At 39.9% G+C, this 23,819-nt stretch overlaps 1 protein-coding gene across 1 annotated transcript in view; it reads right to left on the reverse strand.

Moving 5' to 3' along the window:
* The window catches only part of PRAG1 (PEAK1 related, kinase-activating pseudokinase 1), a 65,226-nt gene that overhangs the window by 20,506 nt on the left and 20,901 nt on the right, over positions 1–23,819 (reverse strand). Inside the window, 1 exon segment of the mRNA XM_017894688.1 lies at positions 2,786–2,943. Within this exon segment, the coding sequence (XP_017750177.1) occupies positions 2,786–2,943 (158 nt within the window).

The following is a 23,819-nucleotide window of genomic DNA, read 5'->3' on the forward strand; positions in this document are numbered from 1 at the left end:
CCCCCCCCCCCCGCCCCCCGGATAAAACTTGAATCACTAACTTTAGCCATTAACCCTGATGCAAGTATAAAGAGGCAAAATTAACACTGACACAAAAGTGGCATTTTGCCACTGAAACATTTAGAATAAACACCTGTTTTAAAAATGTAACAAAGATAGAGATTTCGATTAGGTTTTCCTTATATAACTAAAACCTTCCTCGCCCTGCCACCACCCCCACCCTCCACTCCTTCGCTCCTCCCGCCATAAAACCTGAATCACTAACTTTAGCCATTTCCAAGAAGTTTACACAAACTACTATCATGATATGCCCTGGAATGACTTTTTCCTCCACTCATTCAGGCCAGCCTATACTGTGGATGGAAAAAGTCAATGAAACGCAAAGTTTTCACTAGTGGATTCTTACTGACAAAATAAATGTAGAGTCTAATGGTATCTTTTGGCTTAATGTATAATATTAGAAAGGCAGACACTACATTCAAGTTTCAAAGAACTTCAGTGTGAACTGCTTCTGCTTCTATTTGGATCTAATCTCTCAGCTTAGGTACTATACGCCAAATAGTAACTAAAGTTGCAATGGATAAATATTTCAGTTACAAGATAAAAGTGAGTTAAGGACTCATGGGACTGGAAGATAATTGTGCAATAACAGATCTAAGCTGACTTGGTAAGCGGTGAGAAGTGAATGAAGGATTTCTCATATTACAGGACCAGTAGTTCTGTATATTCTCCAGATTAATGATTAATGTTTAAAAGACATCAAAAAGGAGAGAGAGAGAGAGAGAATGTCATGCCTTTGGTCTTTTGCCAGTTTCAAAACATGGTTCCGGGTACAGAGCCATGCCCAGGGGCAGAAGATAGAATGGTTGGCTCTCAGGGGCCAGAGTTCAGTGACAAGGTACATATCTTCTTGTTGACCTGGGAGTCCAAGTTTTGAAGTGCATTTCCACTGAACAACTTAGCTTGTGATCAGGGAATACCATGGCAATGCATTCATTTTCATTCATGTTATTCAGAAATGAACATGAGAAAATGTCTGAACAGGTTTCCCCATTGAACTCACAAACCTCCAGCACTGAACTCACAAACCTCCAGCAGCTCTCTGTCTCCCACCTGCACAGATTGCTGTGAGAGTCATGTACAATTCAGCCCCTGCTTCCCACCAAGCTCATGTCCCATTTCCCCTTGCCAGTGTCTATTGAAGCACGTCAGACTGGTCTCACCCTTCTCCCACGTGCGCTGCCATTCCTGCAGCTTTGTTTCTCTTCTATTGTTTTCTGAACCTGGAAAGTCCTCTCCTCGTCACCCCCTATCTCCCCAGTTCTGGCCACATTTCAGATATGATCTCTAAGTCCCATGTTCTCATAAAGTCTTCCCTAAACCCTCCATCAGCCTTCATTGATTTCTCTCTCTTCTGGAAGCGTTTATAAGAAGCACTCAAGTTCTGGGCTGCCCAATTTCCTACCGTATCCCATCCACCCATGTGCCATGTGTTTTAACCTTATCTTTTCTAGTTAGTTCTTAGGAATCCTGCGAGCAGACATCATGATTTACTGACTCTGAGAAACAAAGTGGTGAAGCCATGAAGTCCAGTTCGCCTGACACCCGCTGGCTGGTGGCTGATGGTTCATTGTAGGTCACTCCCCAGAAGTGATTACAATACCCCAAGAGAGTGGATCAGAGCTGACCAGCCCAGGGGCTCATGGTTGAGGTGCCCTGCTCTCTATGGAACAATCTGCCTGTTGAATTTGTTGTACAATGGGCTGGGGAAAGGAAGAAGATAAGAGCCTAGAAAAATCTACAGAAAAAGAAAATCTGTTGTTGCTACATTCCTCCCAAATCAAGACTAAGATATTTCCTGTTTTTAAGTAAGAACTGTCAGAGGTTTCTCATCAGAACACAGCACAGACTGACTTACAACACACACTTTTGTCTCAGGCAGTACCTATCGTTTAGGCGGAAAAATGTTGCTGACAGTAAATCTGCAATAGAACCCTCTCCTGTCTCATTGCCTACTGAGAAGAAATACTTCCATAGAAGTGAAAAAGGAAGTCATGTGAGCACAAGTCTAAATCCAACATGCTAACACATGCCTCAGAGAAACACAGGAGAGGACACACACACAAAGAATGCTGAAAGGGTGAGAAGGTTTAAATATGATCCATCCAGGCCACAACTGTGGAAAAGCAAGAGTTCCTTTTTAGGGATATGCCCGATGGAGGACAGACCCACCCACAGGCTTTAGAGCTTAATCCAAAAAGCAGGCTAGATGGTGGCCTAATGAAGTCTTCATGCTTAATTCAGCAAACATTATGTAAACATCTGCTGTGTCCAGTAAGTGTGTGCATGTGCATACATGCACATGTAGATGCAAAAGAGAGAGACAGAGAGAGACAGAGAGAGAGAGAGGGAGAGAGAGAGAGAGAGAGAGGATGTGTAGTTTAGGACTAATCCTGAGGACAGAAGTAGAAAGCAGGCTTGTACATAGATGGCTCATTATGGCTCATTACACAAGGAAACAGGAGCCTTTCAACCTCATCTTCCTCCCGCCATGTTGCCACATCCACACACTTATAATTTGGAGAGGGCAATATGGATGGGTTGGCTTGCGATATATTCAGCAGATAATTTACTTCAACAGCTCCCTGGAAGAGTCTACTTCATTGAGAAAGCAGGACCAAGACAGTAGTCCTTGCTCAGCCCTTCCAAATCCTGCAAGTAACCCATGACTGGTCTGGAAGGTCCAGGAGAATCTAAGCCTCTCCATCAAGGTCAAGTTTGTTACCTCCATCGCTGCAGGTCCTGGAGTCTGAGGCCAGGCTGTCCGTGGAGCCGGCGGTGAAGCTGACGTGGACACCCCTGAAGGATGGGCTGAGGCTCTCTGCAGAGCCCTGGCTCACTTTTTCCAAATCAGAGCTGCTCTTGTTCATTTTTAAAAGGTGCCTGGAAAAGGTAGGAACAAACAATACAAATAACTCATTCGGTTTCCATTCAGAAACCAGGCTGATGGATCATGAATCTACCATGCTCTTGAAACTGGCCAATGTCAGCAAGTTTATTAAAAAAAAAAAAAAAAAAAAGGTTTTGGGGAGACAGTAGAGGTTCTCTTCTGAGTCCTTATGTGCATGAATGGCAGGAGACTTCCTGAGTGTGGTTAGGAGAAGCGAGTCTATTAAATTTAAACAAGCACCAAAATTCTTACATGGAAGGAATTGCCTTCATATTCTGACCCCATCTGCCAAAACATTTGTGTCACCTATTATATCCTGTGTAAAATCTCTACAAAGAAAAATAAAGATATTATCATACACACCAATGTGTAGAGATATACAGAGATTGGGTTGTTTTTGCAAGATGCCAGGACAAATGAATTGCAAACTAAGCCTTTACAAGTGGGATTTCTTTTTTTACCTAGTACTTTTTTGCTAAAGCTTCAAAGGGTCTAGATTGTTTCTTGGAATTAAGGAAAACTTTAAATGTGAACCAGACTTCCAGTGACATGCTTAGATAGAACCAAGTTGACATAACCCTTATTCCAGAACAATGGAACCAGCCTTTGCTTTTCTATAAAATCTTTTGTTGCATCTCTAAATAGCATCACTGACAGATCAAGGACAGAAATACCAGCTTCAAGAGAAAAACACTCGCATTGGAGAAAACAGTTCTATTATTAGGTTGGATGTTTAGCTTATTGATTTCTCCTTCCCACTTTCCAAGGGCCACATGAGTATTCATTTCTGATCTGACACTTTCATCAAGAAGGGAGTCAGACCACACCAGGTCCAGTTCTTTCCCTGTTGGTGGAAACCTACATTCGTCTGAACTGATATTTCCTGATGACATTCCTGTTCCTACTACGGCAGATCCATATCTCAATATCTGCTATGGGAAATACACAATACAGTATTGATTTGACACAAGAACGGGCTTATTTAATGCACATGATCTTACAGTCAAGAATTTATTGGCTGTTCTTTGCGTTCAACATTGCCAGGCCTTGTTTTAATTTTCATAGGCACAGGAACCCCTTGTTTATTAACAGGAGGGTTTAAAGTTTGTTTGTTACCACAAAAAGTGCTCCTTAGAAAACACGTCCTTCTCCCCACTCCCAATCCTTAGAATTGCATTTTAAAAATGTGTTAAAGCTGTCAAATAAAGTGTGACAGTGATGGCAACGTCACGACGGCAACGTTACAAGTAATCTTCATCTTTGTATCTCAGTATCACTGTGGGAACCTTGGAAATATCAGTTCCTTAGGAAATGCTATGGCAGTAGCTGATCTTTATCTAACCTGCTGGCAAAATAAAATCAAAGACAGTTTCATACAATATTCTTATATCCACATCAGATCCACCACTACTAGTTTTCTCCAAGGGAAGCCAGGATATGAAGTCATGCATAACAACTCCTCAGTCTAGGAGAGAAGTCAGCTCTGTGGCTATCCCACTACATTGCTCCCTCCAAAGGGGTCTCTGGAGTTTCTTGGTCTTCAGGCCCAGAAAATCACTAAGAGAGAAACTCCAGCACCATGGCTACGGAGCTGGCACAGCTTCCCATGCCACAAACTTCATGAAATGGACGTAAATAGACAAAACTAAAAAATACATAGATATGTGTATGTACGAGCATATATATTCATATACATACACACACACACACACACACACACACACACACACACACACATACACTTATTTAAAGTAACAGCCAAGATTAAAAGAAAGAACAATTCTCAGGTGCCAGATACAGAGGGAACTCCACACACAGGCAGTACAAGGGATACTTCAATACTCCAATACGGAGCCGAGATGGCGCCACTGCACTCCTGAGTGACACAGCGAGACTCCGTCTCAAAAAAAAAGGATCTGGTTCTGATAAATCTAGGACCAACATTTTCAAGACAGAGGCCCAAGAAACAGACTGGAGGATTAACAAGTCAATTCATGGTACTCACACCAGCTATTTATGATGTAAAGAAAGAAAGAAAGTAGAGCCATATCTCATACCACATAGAAACATGGCTTTTCAACAGAAAAGAAACACCCATTAAATTTTAAATTCATCAGAAAAAATAACAGAGAAAACTTTATGAACTTGGGGTAGGAAATAACTTTAAAATAAGGGCTAAAACAGCAATATAAAGAAAAGATAAATCTGACTACTTTAAAACTTAAAACTCCTGCCTGATAACATAAAATGGTTTTTCACCATTAAAAAGTGAAAAAACAAAAAACAAAAAACAAACCTTGGAGTAGCCAACTCACATCTTTGCAACCCACATAACTAATAAAGTATTGGTATGCAGAATAGAAAAAGAGTGCCTATAAATCTAAGAAACAGACAAATGACCCCATTTTTAAAGTGGAAATGAACAGGCAACTCACAAATGAAACATGAAAGGCCATTCAACACATGAAAAGATGATTAAATTTATGAATGATCAGATTATAAATAAAACAGGATTTCATTTCATACCCATCAGATTGGACTGGCAACATCAGATTTTGTTAAAGATCTAGAGAACTAGGAACTCTCTCACACTGTTTCTGAGACTGTAGATTGATTGGTAAGCTCCCACACAGGACGACAATGTGATGAATCTTGTGAAGTTAAATACACACATTCGTATAATCCAATCACTCTGTTTTTGGGTATATATATTCTTGAGCAATGTCACTTAAATAACTAGGAATGAATGAATGGCTAAGTCACTTGAATGGGTCACTAGCAGTTTATTGACCAGCAGTTTATTTTAACAAAATAGAACAGAACAGAAAATATGAAAATATATAGAAAGGATTTGTGAAACTTCATTTTGTAAAACTTTTGTTTCAGATGTGTGTGTTTGTTGGGCCATGACATTAAATATGTTTCTTACTGTTGGTCATGGTTTTTAAAAAAGGTTAAAAATTACTGCTCTAGAATATGAGTCGACAATGTCTTCCTTAAAGGGCCAGATGGTAAATATTTTAGGCTCATAAACCATAAGGACTCTGTTGCAACTACAGAACTCTGCTGTTGTAGCTGGAAAGCCACCATAGAAATTAGTGGCATGTTTTCTAATAAAGCTTTATTTACAAAAACAGATGGCTGGCATGTGGGCAATCAGTTACTGGTTGGTCTTGACCAGCCTTGTCCAGTAGAATTATAATGCAAGCCATAATATGTAATTTAAAATTTTCTAGTAGCCTCATTTAAAAAATATAAAATAAATGGGAAAAAATAATTTTAGTAATATATTTTAACATAATGCATTCAAAATATTGTCATTTTAATCTGTAATCAGTATAACCTATATCAATTATTAATGAGATATTCCATATATTTTTTTCATTCTAAGTCTTTAAAATGTGGCATGCATTTTTTGTTTACATACATTGCAATTCTGACTAACCACATTTTAAACTAGTGGCTACCATACTGTGCAGTACAGAGCAAGAGAAACTCTTATAAGTGGAGAAAGGTGTTCACAATGTTACAAATAGCAAATAACCTTGTAAACTGTTAAACTGTGCTTCAACAAAAGAATGAAAACACTGTGGTATAGTCTTTTAGTGGGATGCTTTATAGCCATCAAAAAAAATGAACTGGATTTTAGGGTAGCAATATGAAAGAATATCTTAAAATGCTGAGTATTAAAAGTAATTTACTTTTAAAAGGCTCAAGTAAAGTGTGATGCCATTTGTATACAGATTAAAAACATGTAAGGATATATACAGATTTTATAGAGCACGTAATAAAATGTAAATAGTACTCATCAACTTCAAGACAGTGATTGCTCTGGGTAGCAATGGGAGGTTGAAATGGGAATTGGATAGGGAGGGATCTTCCACAGTAGCAGTAATAGTTTATTTTTAAAAATTCTAAAGCAAATGGCAAAATGTTAATATTTGAAAAATCTTAGGGAACACCTGCAGGTCAGTTAAATTATTATCTGAACTTAATTGCATGCTTGGAATATTTGATACACTAAAAATGAAAATTTCTAGTGAGAAAGCAAATCACAGGGCCTGAATGAGGGCAGGGGGTGACTGCTCCTGTTGATCTGTTGTTGTGCCTCTGGGAGGCAAGGAATACACAAAATAACACAGTGGGATTTCTATCAGACCCCTGAGCGGCAACAGGTAGTCTCAACGAGGGTTGGTACAGAGCACCGCTGTGGCTGGAAACAGTTGCATCATAGACCTAACTACTCTTTGAAGACTTGGGAGTTAACGCTTCTGTCTATAGTTACTGTGAGGCAGAAGTCACTGCTGTCAAAACTCTCATCAAGTGAATGCAGACAAAATTAGTCTATCCCTGTAATTACAGGATAAATTATCCGCAGGGTGTGTGTGTGTGTGTGTGTGTGTGTGTGTGTGTGTGTGTGTTAGGGAGGAAGGAAGCCTCCCAAAGTGGACTTTGGTAAATTTCAGTTTCTAAGCCACAAGTGGAATTTTCATGGCTTTTGGGATCTAACCGCTGCTTCTTTACTGGAAAAGCTTGAGAAATCCAGGTATCCTGCCAGGTCACTAAAACCGAATAGGTGACCAGGCATGGTGGCCCAAGCCTGTAATCCCAGCACGTTAGGAGGCTGAGGTGGGAGGATCACTTGAGCCTGGAAGTTTGAGACCAGCCTAAGCAACATAGTGAGACCCTGTCTCTATAAAAAAAGAAAAAAAAAAAAAAGAAAGAAAGAAAAAGAAAATCAGAAATCAGTAGGCATTTGGAATGCTCTGTTGTAAATGGGGATATAATATGTCTTCTAATACACATGTAGGTGACCCTTTTGCTTAATAGCAAAATCTTAAGGCTGGACACAATGGCTCACACCTGTAATCCCAGCATTTTGGGAGGCAGAGGCAGGTGGATCACTTGAGGCCAGGAGTTTGAGACCACCCCGGCCAACGTGGTAAAACCCCATCTCCACTAAAAACAAACCAAAAAATTAGCTGGGCATGGTGGTGCATGTCTGTAGTCCCAGCTACTCAGGAGACTAAGGCAGGAGAATCGCTCGAATCCAGGAGGTGGAGTTTGCAGTGAGCTGAGATGGTGCCACTGCACTCCAGCCTGGGTGACAGAGTGAGACTCTGTCTCAAAAATAAAATAAAATAAAATAAAATAAAATAAAATAAAACCTTACAATGGATGACTCTTTCCTATGAACTGCATTAAAAAGCATCCGCCCTGGAAACCTGTACAATCTGTACTTTTTGAGAATTGCCACTTGAATTAGGGCATGAGCAAAACCACATCAAATTTAACAATGGAGAGGAAGCTTACCATCAAAGCACAGACTCACAATCAAGTTGTTTTCGTGTCTTTACAGTGTGTGTCAAATAGACTTCTTAAGAATCCCTGGAAAAGGCTTACTATCGCAAAGGTGACTTCTCTGAGCCCTAATGGATTGTTCTATCAGACGTGAAGCCAAATGACAATGAGTGTACTCAACACGGTATAGCAAGACGACTTCGTTTTTGTCAAGGCACTTTTCCCTCATTAATAACACTTTGATCTGTCTTTCACAAAACTGGTGCAAACCATCTGCAAAATACTTCCACGGACAAAAACCTCATACTCCAATCTTTTCTCTCTGGTTAGTGAATAACATTCTTATCAGCTACAGTGAGAGTACAGTCTCCACAGATGTCTTCACTCACGTAGTGTGATAAAAGACGCCTTGTGCTTAACCTCAAACTTCCTTTCTGCCTCCCACTGTTGATGACATACAGTCCAGGCGGGCAGGGTGAAATGTACAGGCCAGTGGCACAGCGTCCTCAGAGCCCCAGCCTTGCAGCTGCTGCCCAGTGTTTTGAGAATAGCTTTTCCCTCCATTGTCCTTAGAGAGAGAGGTCTTGCCAGAGTGGTCTCCATACTATGCTGGTGGAAAGCTGGAAAAAAAGACTCCAGCCGGAAGAGCCATCTGCTAGACTTCCTCATTTGTAGGAACAAGCCTCATCTAAAAATACCCCTGAAGCTTTCAGAATGAGAGCTTTCAGAATGCCCACAATCCTTAACGGATGCCCCAGTGTGCAGCAGAGAGTGAATCTCAGACTTTCCATGGCTGCTAGAATCCTCATATGACAGCGATATTCAAAGTGTGATTGCGGCCGATTTTCATTCTCACTGCCCCTGACTTTTGTTCGGTTCACATACATTTGGCCGAGAGCTTTCTGCCACTGGAGCGGAACCTTTGAAAACCCACATAGTGCCAGCGTGCAGTTTCAGACGGGCTCTCTAAATCCCAGCATGCATTTACACCACTGGCTCTTGGGATGGGTCAAATGTACTAATAAGTTTAGCCAAAGGATCTGGAGAAGATCTAAAGTAAAGTTTCAGAGAATCAAATGAATGCTCTGAAAGCATGAACAAGTTTTTAAAAAGTCTATACACGTTTCTTCAATTAAAAAGAAGAAAGGAAAAGACTGGTTTTAAACTCAAACAACCAATAATTGTCTTAATCAAAGACTTGAGAACCTCTTACCATTCTAGACTCGGGCCGTGGTGCCGTCCTCATCAGTGAGGCCTCCCCGGCCTCGTGACCAGCTGGGATAGTGACTTCAGGGTCCCAAGGGGCAGCCCTTGGGTGTGAGGAGCCAGCTTCAGAGGCAGCTGGAATGCTTCTCCAGGCTGCTGTGAATTCACCAGCTCAGAGCTCTCTGTTTCCCTTCAGTTCCTCTCTGACTTTTCTATAAAATGCACTTCCTGCAAAAGCACAGGAAAACAGAGACGGCTCTGCCTCTCTGACCTGCAGCTTTCAATCTCCAATTGTCTTATTTGGCTCCATGATTCAAAGCAATTCAAATATGCTCTAGAATACATTAAGTTTCTCTCCATTTATTCTCTACTATTTAGCCACTCACTAAAGTCAAAATCATTAAGCAAATCAAGTTTTCTTGGTGGATAAGAACACCCTGTTTTTAACTTATTATATGCCTGTATTACCTGCAGTGGATCTTCCTCCTTGTCTATCCTCAATACCTTTCCCAGGCTTTTCAGCATTAAGTCTACTTTGTGCCAAGTACTGTTAGGTGTTGGGGATACAATGGTTAACAGAACTGACAAGATCCCTGTGCTTGAACAAACCTACAGACCTAGAAGAGAAATATTTACCAAGCTCCTCTAGTGAGAGACCAATTAACATCTTCTTTTAATTTTAATTTTATTTTTTGAGGCAGTCTCACTCTGTCACCCAGGCTGGAGTACAGTGGCATGATCTCAGCTCACTGCAACCTCTGTCACCCAGGCTGGAGTGCAGTGGCATGATCTTGGTTCACTACAACTTCTGCCTCCCAGGTTCAGGAGATTCTCATGCTTCAGCCTCCCGTGTGGCTGGGACTACAGGTGCACGCCACCATACCCGGCTAAGTTTTGTATTTTTAATAGAGACAGGGTTTCTCCATGTTGGCTAGGCTGGTCTTGAACTTCTGAGCTAAAGTAATCTACCTGCCTCAGGTTTTCAAAGTGCTGGGATTACAGGCATGAGCCACCACGCCCGGCAATCCACATCTTCAGAGAATATTTGCAACCTTGATAAAAGCACCCTGACTCAAAATCTTTGTAAAATACTGTTCTCATGATGATGGACGATCCTGTAAGAGTCGTACCTGGGCACTCCTATAAGGATTCTCTCTAGCTTGGCCACCGTGTTGGATTGACTCAGGTCCTCTGTAGTGACAGAAACACACATCTCAGATTTTCCTTGACAATCTCAATTTCAAACATTCCCCTATAGTCTATTCATCCAATTGTACGCATTCCAACACATTCCTAGATTTCTGGTTTAGAAAACAAAGTATCACCATTTTGGTTAACATACTGCTACTTCCCCTCCTAAATCCTCTGTTCCAAGCAGGCTTGTCTTTGTCTTTTGATTGTCTCCAAACCACCAAAGTGCTCCTTCTCTTTTAGAGAATCCTAAACGTGGCTCAGAGGAAATGTTCTTCTCTGCCTTTCAAACCATCTCCATCCTCAAGACCCAGCATCAGTTTCACTTACCTACAAATTCCTCCCAAACTATTTCAGTCTTCTCTGACCCTTCTCATCCTTCTGGAACTCACACTGCACTGAGTCTGAATCACATCACTGAGCATTTGGTTATAATCCTGGTTAAATTATTCTAATTGTTTGATGTGAAATAGACTTGTAACCATCCCAAAATTATAAATGGTTTGAGGAGCTGTGTCACAGTTGAGACGTGCTGGAACACAGAGTCATTATTAAATAGTTCTTGATTAAGTTTATCTGCCTCTGTTTTGAGGCCGTGGTGACATCTGGGAGAATGTTTCCTTTAAGAAAGAATTACACTTGCCCAGCAAAACTTGCAAAAGGCAGGAACACAGAGCAACTGATAACCATCAAGAATACTGGATTCAACAGCTGAAACTTTCTCATATCTACTTGGTTGGTGCAAAAGTAATTGTGTTTTTTGCCATTACTACAAAAACACCCGTTCTAACATATTCTGAATTTTCACAAATCTTGTAGTTTTTAAATGCTTTTTTATCCAGAAGAGAGGATGAGAAAGGCAGATAACTAAGCTGGGGAGGTTGCTATTATTATTATTAATTATTATTTTATTTATTTATTTTTTTGAGACAGAGTCTTGCTCTGTCACCCAGGCTGGAGTGCAGTGGCGCAATCTCGGCTCTACCTCCTGGGTTCACACCATTCTCCTGCCTCAGCCTCATGAGTAGCTGGTACTACAGGCACCTGTCACCACGTCCGGCTATTTTTTTGTATTTTTAGTAGAGATGGGGGTTTCACCGTGTTAGCCAGGATGGTCTCGATCTCCTGACCTCGTGATCCACCTGCCTCAGCCTCCCAAAGTGCTGAGATTACAGGCGTGACCCACCGCGCCTGGCCAGTTTCTATTATTTCTATCATTGGAGATTTTTGATGAAGATGCTAAGGGAGCTATTTTGCAAATGCCTAAATGCCACCTGAAAAAATGAATAGGGCCAATCTGCTCTGGGGGCATGTTTTCTGCCCGCTGATTTATTAGCATGCATAAAAATAGGAAATCAGTTTCATCTTTGGTCAGATGACCTCTGTGGTCCCCATGGTGCAGGCCTGTTCATTTGTATTTTCAGTTAATGCACTAGTGACTCTTCTGGAGCTCGACAAGTTTAAAAGCCCTTTGTTTCAACTTCACATTCAGTAGAAACCATTTAACACAGGAATAAAGTCATAGTTACATTAAAAGATAGGAAAATACACACACACACACAAACACACACCACACAAACACACATACATGCACACACACATTTAGGTTACTAGTTGGTTTCAGTCAAGGATAAAAATTCTTAAATTGGTCAGATGAAGTCTGCCCTGACTATATACAGATATACTTTAGGATGAGAGATACAAACATTTTTTAAAGATGACTATTCAGATTTCAGAAAAGCAAGTCTTTTATTTGTGACCCCAGCCTACACAGTTGTGGACTTTTCCAAAGAAGCGCTGGGCTGCCTGCTGCAGGAGTGAGGATGGCAGATGTTTAGGGGTATACAAGTGCGGAAGTTTCAGCTGAGGCTGCAGACAGGGAGATGGAGCTGCTGATGAGCAGGTAAGAGAGTGATGAAGAACTCATAGCTTGGCTCCATCACCCTTGTACAGTACACTTTCATCTCTAAAATGATCACCTAAGAACAACGTGTTCCAGCTCATGGCCTGGAAAGTCAAGGAGGAAACTCACATCTGTTCACACAAGAGGAGCAGATGGGAAGAGAAGGAGATGAAAAGAGAAAAAGTGGGAACTAAAGACAGAGTAACTGCAATCCACAAAAGGGCCTCTCCTACCAGCTGCCTTGCCTATAGGCAAGCACAGTGTCCCAGGGCCCTCAGGAGCTACTAGGAAGAACAATGATGCTAGCAGTTGAATAACTTCCTGGACGGATTTCAAAGTCACCAAGGATGGCCAATGGTGTGGTGGTTAAGAGCATGAACACTGCTGCTTCACTGCCTGGGTTCGGGTCCTGACTCACTGCTTACTGGCTGTGTGTTTTGGAAAAGGCCCTTAATCTCTCTCTGTTTCAGCTTCCCATCTATAAAATGTGGATAATGACAATACATACCTCATGCAGTTATAAGAAAGATTCAATGAGTTCATATTTATAAACTGCTAAAAACAGCACCATGTTTATAGAGAGTGCTGGTTTAAATGGATGGATGGATGGATGGATGGATGGATGGATGGATGGATGGATGGATGAATAGATCAATGAATGGATAAACAGGCAGACAGAGGACTTCTGCAGTCTCCAGTAAACTGAGTGTATTAGTTTGTTCTCATATTGCTATAAAAAATACCTGGGACCGGGTAATGTATAAAGAAAACAGGTTAATTGGCTCATGGTTCCACAGGCTGCACAGGAAGCATGATGTTGGCATATGGTGGGCTTCTGGGGAGGCCTCATGAAACTTACAAACATGGCAGAAGGCAAATGCGGAGTGAGCACTTCACATGGCAAGAGTAGGAGGAAGAGAGTAAGGGAGGTGCCACACACTCTTTTGAACAACTGGATCTCATGAGAACCCTACCATGAGAACAGCACTAAAGGGGAAATCTGCTCCCATGATCAAATCACCTCCCGCCAGACCCCACCTCCAATACTGGGGATGATAATTCAACATGAGATTTAGGTGGGGACACACATCCAAACCATAGGACTGAATAGTCTTTTCGCTATCGACAGAAGCAGAAATCTTCAGATAGTCTAGAGGTTCACCCTACCTTGATGTCTCTACTTTTACTGCAACATTTAAAAGATCTGCAAGGAAAGATAAATGGAGTAATGCTTTGAGGACATGCATTATTCTAAAATCACGAGAAAGAGTTGATTTGTCCATTGACTAGACCTCATTTTGAATTTGTGTGTTCAAGAACTAGATAATTTATAGTATAGCTCTAGATCCAGGAGTTGACATATTCCTCAGCTAATCAGGTTATTTAGCTCTATCACTTCCCTTTCAGTATATGAAAATCTAGAAAGAGAACAACCTATTTAATTACATCAGCCTGCCTTCCCCTTGCAAAAAAGAATCTCCCATGAGTATCCTTAGCCTCCTAGAATTTTCCTTTCTCCCTTCACACCATCTCCTCACCCCCCAGCACACACCTACCTCTGGTGTTTAGTTAAACGAAAACACTAGTGAGTTGTTACCCACTTGTGAGTCACCGCAGTTCTGGGCCTGATCGATTCCTATTGAAATCCCACCAAGATCTACTGTGCTTGACCAGAATCTTTGTGTTTCTAGACTAATGGTTTTGGTGACCTTGCTTTCAGAATTCTCAGACCCCACTTTTCTTGATTTGGTAAATATTTCAAATTCACTTTGTTGACCCAGCTTCAGTGTATTTTATACTAGACTTCATTTCTACCCGCCTAGCTTGGGAGGTTATTTGGACCAAAGCTCTTAGGATGAGCTACTTTGTTATTCTTCATGCTGGGGCAGACTTTTGCCCAATAAGGACCAGGCACCATCACAGGTTCTCTCCACACTCCCTAATCAATTCTTCACTCTCTTATCTGTATCTCAACAGGTCCAGCTCCCAGACTCAGTTGACCTCCCCATTCTGGATATCCCCAAGCATTTTCCATCCTCATTCCCGTACCAGGCAGCCCAGTGCTTCTCCAGGAAAGTCCACAACTATGCAGATTGGGGCCACAATTAATTCATACTAGCTCTCAGGGCTCCCTGGTAATGCTTGTACTTGACCCAAATCAGCTGTTCCAAGCATTCGTCACTTTTATTCATCTTCTTAGTCACCATACTCACCTCTCCAGTAAGTCCTCTCTCTATCTCTCCATGACTCACAGTTTCTTTTCCTGTTAGTTCTTAAGTGCAGAGAAGTGAGATGATCATATATCTAATTAATGATACATTTTTACATTGGTCTGCATTATTTTAGTTTTTCCCTTCATCTCTAGCCCTACTCTAATTACCCACTTTCCCAATATCTCACTTTTAAGTATACACACTACATTTGGTATACCTGTATATTTGTTGTATAGCTTGAGTTTTTCTTTGAATAAAGATTTTGGACCTGCTTACAAAAAAATCCATTTTAGCTTTAAGGGCATACATAAGCTGAAGGTGAAGGGATGGAAGAAGATATTCCATACAAATAATAACCAAAAGAGAGCAGAGGTGGCAATATTTATACGAGATAAAATAGACTCCAAGTCAAAAATGGTTACAAGAGACAAAGAAGGGGATCATTTAATAATAAAGGGGGTAATTTATCAAGAGGACATAACACTTGTAAATACATATTTACAAACATTATAGTATCTAAATATAAAAGGCAAATATTAATGAACATAAAGGAAGAAATAGATAGCAATATAATTATAGTAGGAGACTTCAACACCTCATTTTCAACAATGTTATAGATCAACCAGACAGAAAATTAATAAAGAAATACTGAACTGGAATTAAACTTTAGACCAAATGGAACTAAAAGGCATGTATCGAACTTTGCATATAACAGCAGCATTCTTCTCTAACACACAGGGAACATTTTCTAGGATAGACCACATGTTCGGCCGTAAAACAAGTCTTATCAAATTCAGGAAAATTGAAATCATATCTAGTATTGTTTCCAACCACAACAGTGTGAAATTAGAACACAATAACATGAGGAATTTTGCAAAATTCACAGATATGTGCGAATTAAACAACATGCTCCCACAACAACCAGTAGTTAAAGAAAAAAATCACAGAAATTAAAAAATTATCTTGAGAAAAATTACAATAGAAACACAATATATCAAAATGTATAGGATGCAGAAAAAGTAGTTCTAAGAGGAAATTTTATAGGAATAAATGCCTTTGTTAAAAAAGAGAGAAAAGGCCAGGCACGGTGGCTCACGCCTGTAATCCCAGCACTTTGGGAGGCTGAGGCGGGCGGATCACGAGGTGAGAAGATCGAGACCATCCTGGCTAACATGGTCAAACCCCGTCTACTAAAAATACAACAAATTAGCCAGGCGTGGTGACAGGCGCCTGTAGTCCCAGCTACTTGGGAGGCTGAGGCAGGAGAATGGCGTGAACCCGGGAGGTGGAGCTTGCAGTGAGCCGAGATTGCACCACCGCACTCCAGCCTGGGAGACAGAGTGAGATTCCGTCTCAAAAAAAAAAAAAAAAAAAAAAAAAGAGAGAGAGAGAGAGAGAAAAAAAAAAAAAAAAAAAAAAAAAGAGAGAGAGAGAGAGAGAAAGATCCCAAATTAATAGTGTAACATTATATAACTCAAGGAAGTAGAAAAAGGACAAAACCAGTGTTGTGGCTTATGCCTGTAATTCCAGAACTTTGGGAGGCCAAAGCTGAAAGACTGTTTGAGCCTAGGAGTTTGAGTCTGCAGTAAGCTATGACTGATCCACTGCAGTCTAGCCTGAGTGACAGAGTGAGGCCCTGTTTCAAAAGAGAAGAAGGGGAAGAAGAGGAGGAGGAGGAGGAGGAGGTGGAGGAGGAGGAGGAGGAGGAGAAGAAGAAGAAGAAGAAGAAGAAGAAGAAGAAGTAGTAGTAGTGGAAGAGGAAGAAGACCACCCATTGCACAAGGAAGGAAATAATAAAGATTAGAACAAAAATAAATAAAATAAAGAATAGAAAAGCCACATAAGGAAAAAAAGTCAATAGAACTGAGAATTGCTTCTTTGAAAAAAAACAGGCAAAATCAACAAACCCCTAGATAGACTAAGAAAATAAGGAGCGAAGACTCAAATAAATAAAATCAGAAATGAAAGCGGCGACATTGTAACAGATGTCTCAGAAATAAAAAAGATCATAAGGGACTATTATGAACAATTATATGCCAACAAATTGGATGACAGAGAGAAAATGGATAAATTCCTAGATTCAATATTGAATCAGGAAGAAATAAAAAGGTTGAACAGACCAATAACAAATAAAGAGATTGAAGAAGTAATTAAAAACCTTCCAACGAAGAAAACCCCAGGACCAGATGGCTTCACAGTTGAATTCTGCCAAACATTCAAAGAACAATTATTACCAATACTTCTTAAATTCTTCCAAAAAAATAAAATAAATAAAGCTAGAGGGAATACTTCTAAACACACTTTATGAGGCCTGCATCACCTTGATACTGAAGCTTGACAAAGATATCACAAGAAAAGAAAAAGTACAGGCCAATATTGCTGATGAATAGTAATTCAATTCTCAATAAAGTATTGCAGACTGAATTCAACAATACATTCAAAAGATTATGCAATGTGACCAAGTGGGATTTATCCCTGGCATGCAAGGCTGGTTTGGCATATACAAATAAATCATTGTGATATGTCACATTAACAGAAAGAAGGATAAAAACCACACCTAAATTGACACAGAAAAAGCATTTGACAAAGTCCAGCATCTTTTCTTGAAAAAAAAACTCTTAACAGCTTGGATATAAAAGAAAAGTTCCTCAACATAATAAAAGCCATTTATGAAAAACTCACAGCTAATATAATAAGCAATGGGGAACAACTAGACGTTTTTCCATTAAGATCCATTAGTAGGCAAATACACCCACTTCTACCACTTCATATTCATCATTGTATTGGAGGTACTAACAAGAGTAATCAGACAAGAAAAAAATAAATAAATAAAAGGCATCCAAATAAAAAAGGAAGAAGTAAAATTATCTCTATTTACAGACGACATAATCTTGTTTGTAGAAAATCCCAAGAATTCCACCAAAAAAAGAACTAAAATGAATTCAGTAAAGTTGCAGGATAGAAGATCTACATACAAAAACCAGTAGCATTTCTACACACAAATAACAATCTAGGTGAAAATAAAAAATCAAGAAAACAATCCAACTTACAATGGCATAAAAAATTAGGAATAAACTTAACCAATGAGGTGAAAGATTTGTATACTGAAAACTATAAAACATTAAATGCAAGAAATTGAAGAGGACATAATTAAATGCAAAGATATACCATGTTCATGGATCAGAAGAATTAATATTGTTGAAATGCCCACACCACCAAAAGTGATATACAGATTTAATACAATCTCTATCAAAATTCCAATGGCATTCTTCACAGAAATAGAAAAAACAATCCTAAAATTCATATGGAACCACAAAAAAAGCCTTCAAATAGTCAAAGCAGTATTGAGAAAGAAAAAAGAAAAGATGAATTTGGAGCCTTCATACTTCCTGATTTTAAACTATATTACAAGGCTATAGTAATCAAAAAGAGTATGGTAGTGGCATAAAACCAGAATCATAGAGCAATGAAACAGAATAGAGAGATCAGAAATTGATCCAGACATATACGGTCAACTAGTTTTTGACAAGAACATCAAAGGGGCACAATGGAAAAAGGATAGTCTCTTTAAGAAATGGGTCTGGGAAAACTGTATTTCCACATGGAAAAGAATGAAACTGAACGCTTACCTTATATCATACACAAAAATGAACTCAAAATGGATAAAAGGCCTAAATGTAGGACTTGAAATCATAAAACTACAAGAAAAAAATAGGGGAAAGTCTCTTTGACCTTGGCCTTGAAAATGGTTTTTTGAATATCACACCAAAAGCTCAGACTACAAAAGCAAAAATAAATAAATGGGACTATATCAAACTGAAAACCTGCACAGCAAAGGAAACAGTCAACAAAGTGAAAAGGCAACTTAGGAACTGGGAAAAAACATTTGAAAACCACGTATCTGATAAGGGGTTAATGTCTAAAACTTATGAAGAATTCTTACAACTCAACGCAGAGCAATAAGTGGTCACAAGTGGGAGAACTTCCTCTGCTTTTTCCAATTCAGGACATTCCCTCTTAAAACGATCTGGTCTCCCACATCTGTAACATCTGTCTTGCCCCCCACCCCCACTTCCAAGCCCAGGGCACTTTTTCTTCTCCTCTTTATTTTCACATCCACCGCCCCTATGGCACTTACTTTTACCTTCTCCTCTAAAATACTGACCTTGCCTTCTTTCTCTCTGCATCCTGAATTACCAAACTTTCTCCTCTTGCCTCCTCTAGAAAATCTTACAGGCACGGGTCTAGACTTAGCCGCCTACATCATCTGTCCTGGTGAATTCTGTCAAAAGATTTTCGCTTTCTGCCTTTGCCTTTCCTCATCTCGCCTCACATATACCTTCTGAGCTTCTCCTAACAGTTCCTCTATTGACTTATTCTTCCCATTCTCTAATTTTTGTAACTTCTTAGCAATGTCTAGCCAACTCTTAGTAACCAAGTGCAGTTTTAACATTCCTTGCCCAAGGGGGCTTTCTGGGTCTAAATCTGTATATTTTCTCATTTATTCTCTTAGTCTATCTAAGAATCTCATAGGTCCTTCATCCTTTTCTTGTTGTATGTTAAATGCCTTGGAAAGATTTTGGGTGCTGATTCCCGAATCCCCCTAATTATTATTTCCCTTAAATCTTTCATGTTATCTCAGTGGGCGGCATTATTGTTATCCCACTGTGCATCCTGAGTGGGGAATTTGTAATCTGCTGCCAGAATATTTTGACCTGGAGGATGTTCACATTCCCAAATTGCCATAGCAGCTTTGTGGATTATATTTCTTTCTTCCCCTGAAAAGAGGATATACCCAGGATGGACATTGAGCATTTACAAAGTCAATGTCCCCCTCACTGAGGAGCTTCCCTCAAAGGAAAGAACGCTGAAGTTGACTCCTTAGTGGGGGAGGAAAGTGAAGATTCTGAATATCCTTTTTACATTGCACTATCTCCCACTGAAGTCCTTTCTTTAAAGAAGTGTATTTAGAATGCCCAGATTCCTGGAATTCCCAAGAATCTGGGTTATATGGTAGGGGAGAAATAACATGGAAGGGCCTGGAGTGGCAGTCGGGTCGGGGATCAGGTCCGGAAGGGAGTCCAGGGCAGCAGCAGCTGCCTGGGGAGGCGGTGGTGGGTTATTAAGAAACGGGGGAAGGTAGTCTAGAGGGTCCCATTTCTTATCGGATGAAGCAATCTCTGACTCTTTCTTGCTCTCCCGTCCCCCTTCACCTGTTTTCAGAGGGTAAAGAACAGGTCCTTGCCACCAGCGTAGAGCATAATCAATTTCTTCTTGTGATACAGGACTCTTGTCATTAACATACATTATTAAAAGTTGACAGACCCAATCTTCATCTGACCCAAATTTTGGCCAAAAAACTGCTGGCTTGAGGATTGGCTCTTTAGTCCAAATGAAGCAATAACACTTAATCATCTACTGCTTCTTTTTGAATTTAGTTATTTCATTATCTTTCCAATCTTTAACGTAAGCCCTCAAGAACTACCAGGGGGAATCTGATCCCTTGCATCTTTCTTCACTCCCGATTTACTAGAAACATTTCCCATATTGAATACTGGGTAGACTCCACTTCTTAATTCTGGAGACTTCTTGTCTATCATGTTTTTCCCTGGCTTGCTTAAATTCTTAACCTCACACACTAGAGGTTTCATTTTCCCTGGGAAGGATCTTAACTCCTCTTCCCCCACCCCCGGAGGTTTCTTACACTCTTCACTCTGTCCTACCTGACTGCTTCCCTCATGGGAATTTAGGCTCCTCTTAGCATTGGCATGCCAATAGAAACCCCACAGCGGTATCCAGCCTAAACTTATGAGGCAGCCATGAAACCACAGGTAGGACCCACCCACTCCGTCCAGCAGGACTTGCCACCATCCACACAAGCAACACCACATGGTTTGTGACAATTCACACACACTTTCAACTTCCAGAATATCTGGACCACCAAGAAAGTACTCTGTCATGCCCTTGTGACGTTTCTTACCTTGTTCTGTGCACAGAGTTTACCTGGTTGCCACAGCAGTGCAAGCCTGTCCATCCTTTCCTGGGTTGCTGAGAGTCTAGGTTTATTCATTACAACAGGTGAGTTCTGATTCCCAACCCCTGAGGTCACCTCAGCAAGGCACTGGGGCACCTCCCTTGGGGGAAAGATCAGAGACCCTGCCCCAGAGGAGAATGGGTGACCCTGGATGAGCCCCCAAACTGTTGGAAATAAATGCTTACTCTTCAGTGCCACAAAGAAGAATCGGCATTCAGACAAAAAGTTTTCTCAGTACTTTCTGCAGAAAGGGTGCTGCCCATCAGCAATCCTGCCACGAGAGCACACTGAACAAAGAGACACAGGAATATTTATCCCTTACATGTAAAGTCTCTATTACTGTGTCCTATCTCCATTGGCTGGAGTTGGACTTCACAGTCTAAGCTTAGCCTGACTGACTAACAATCTAAAACTTTCCTAAATAGGTAAAGACAATGCGGAACAAAGGAAAAGAGGAAGTTGCTTATGTAAAGGCTTATAGAAGCAATAACATTTCCAAATAAGGAAGGGACATAAGCTGTGAGCTGGGACATGCCTGAGCAAGCCAAAACTAATATTGTAGTTAAAGTATAAAGATATATATGTGTTTTTATATATACACACACACACATATATATATAATACGCTTATCCTTTTATACCTAATGACTATATAAGGTTTAACGAAGAGTTATTGCAAAAAGCTAGTCTTTAAGAGAAACTATTAGTTCTAACACTTAGGATTTATTCCTTAATAAAAGGAAACTTTGAAGAGGAACTTTTACTTTTCACAACTTTGAAGATTCCAAAAATTTTAGGAGTTGTTTGCCAGGACAGTGGAAGAAGACCAAATATGTATTTCAGAGTAGTACAACGGTATATACATACAATGGAATATCACTCAACTTTTAAAAGCAAGGAAATTCTGACACATGCTACAAGATGGATGAACCTTGAGAACATTATGCTAAGTGAAACAAGCAAGGACAAAAAGACACGTACTGCATGATTCCATTTATATGAGATACCTAGAGTAGTCAAATTCAGAGACAGAAAGTAATGGTGGTTCCCAGAGGCAAAGGGAAGGGAGAAACAGGAAGTTGTTTAAAGGTGGAGAGTTTCAGTTTTGCAAAATGAAAAGATATATGGAGACTGATTTAATACACAACAAATGGAAAATACTACTAAACTTTATACTTTAAGATGGTTGTGATGGTGAATTTTATGTTATATGTAACATACATACATATTTTATGCATATGTTTACTTTTAAAAACTACATAAAAGGTTAAGAATGCAGCTTTCCTTAAAAAGAGACACAGTGTTATTTTATGAATCTGTTTATATTTAATTTATATTAACTATATTGTGCTATAGATTTCATTCTCGCAGTTATTTCAGTCAATACCAGTATGAGGTTCACCCGTGTTTCTGGACATATTTCTAGTTCATTGCTTCTGACTGCTATTAAATAGTTTATGTCATAATCATAACATTTTACTTACCTATTTCTCTAGAGATGAATACCTGGACTTGCTCTAACTCTCTGCTACTATAATGTTGTGATGAACTTCCTTGTGTCCCCTTACTGACCTGTGTGAATATATACTCAGGAATGAAGGTTGTGAGGACATGATGTAGTCTCATACTTAATTTAATAACTGTTTAATAGCCATTGTCCTGTATTTTTGCTGAAATTTGGTATTATCCCACTTTGTAATTTTCATCAATCTGATTAACATAATGTGCTCTTTTACTGTTAACTTTATGCTTCTCTGATTATTAATGAAGTTAAGTAGCTCTTCAAATTCTTGCCCTGCATTTAGCTTTTCTCTCCTGTTAACCGCCTATTCATGTTTTTTGCCTGTTTTGCTACTAGTTTCCGCATGTTGTTCTGCTTGAATTACGAGAGCACCTTACATGTTAATCCCGTCTCAGTCTTTGATACACTGCTTTAATTTCTCACCCATCTATTGACTGCCGATGGCATCCTCCGTTTAACAGAAATTCTTAATTTGATGAAGTCAAAGCCATCATTTTATTGCTTACTCTTCTAGGGTCTTAAAAATGCCGTGAATGTTTTTAAATTTGCTCTTTGGTCTTATTTTTCTTATTTGGATCACTATTCCATCTGCAGTCCACTTTTACTACACTATATGACACTGTATGGTAGGATTTCAATTTTGTTTTTTTTGTTTTGTTTTGTTTTCCCCATATGGTCAACCAGTGTGTCAAAATCATCTCATAAGCAATCTGTACTTTTCCTACCAATATATGGTCATGGCTCCACCTGCAACAAGTCTTCAATATTTAGCGATCAAATGAATGTCAAGATGGAATCTCAGACCCTGAACTGTAAGGATCTTGTCTATTCTGCATGCAAGGTACTCCTTATCTTTCTCAGGTTTCTGCTTTTTGTAGGAAACACAGACAAGCATCAAGAGTGTTTGAGATCTTCACATCTTGAAGATGACATGAATATAGAGAAGATATTTTGAAAGATTTAAAGAAAGGATACCAAGGAAATATGACAGATCAACAAATATCTCTGTCCTGGCTTACTTCTATTTTCTCCTAGGGAGACATGATCTGTTTTCAATCAAGCATCTCTATAAAAACGATGGTCTATCTTTTCACCAGTGGAGAAGATTCAGAAAAACTAGAAGTAGCCTATGTTATGAAAACAATAGTTTTGTTTTCATTTTCCCAATTTAAATTTATGTTACATCACTGAATTTTCATTGTTAAACTATCCCTCCCAAAGATTCTGACACAGATCCCGCATCTGCCACCTCACTCCCCAATCCTGGACACTGAAAATCAATACAAATCAATGAAAATCAACATACTGGGCACGGTGGCTCACACCTGTAATCCCAACACTCTGGGAGGCCAAAGCAGATGGATCACCTGAGGTCAGGAGCTCGAGACCGCCTGACCAACATGGAGAAACCCCGTCTCTACTGAAAACACAAAAAATTAGCCCGGCATGGTGGCAGGTGCCTATAATCCCAGCTACTTGGCAGGCTGAGGCAGGAGAATC

The sequence above is a fragment of the Rhinopithecus bieti genome, unplaced genomic scaffold, assembly GCF_001698545.2.
Source record: "Rhinopithecus bieti isolate Rb0 unplaced genomic scaffold, ASM169854v2 scaffold_25360, whole genome shotgun sequence".
Taxonomy (NCBI): domain Eukaryota; kingdom Metazoa; phylum Chordata; class Mammalia; order Primates; family Cercopithecidae; genus Rhinopithecus; species Rhinopithecus bieti.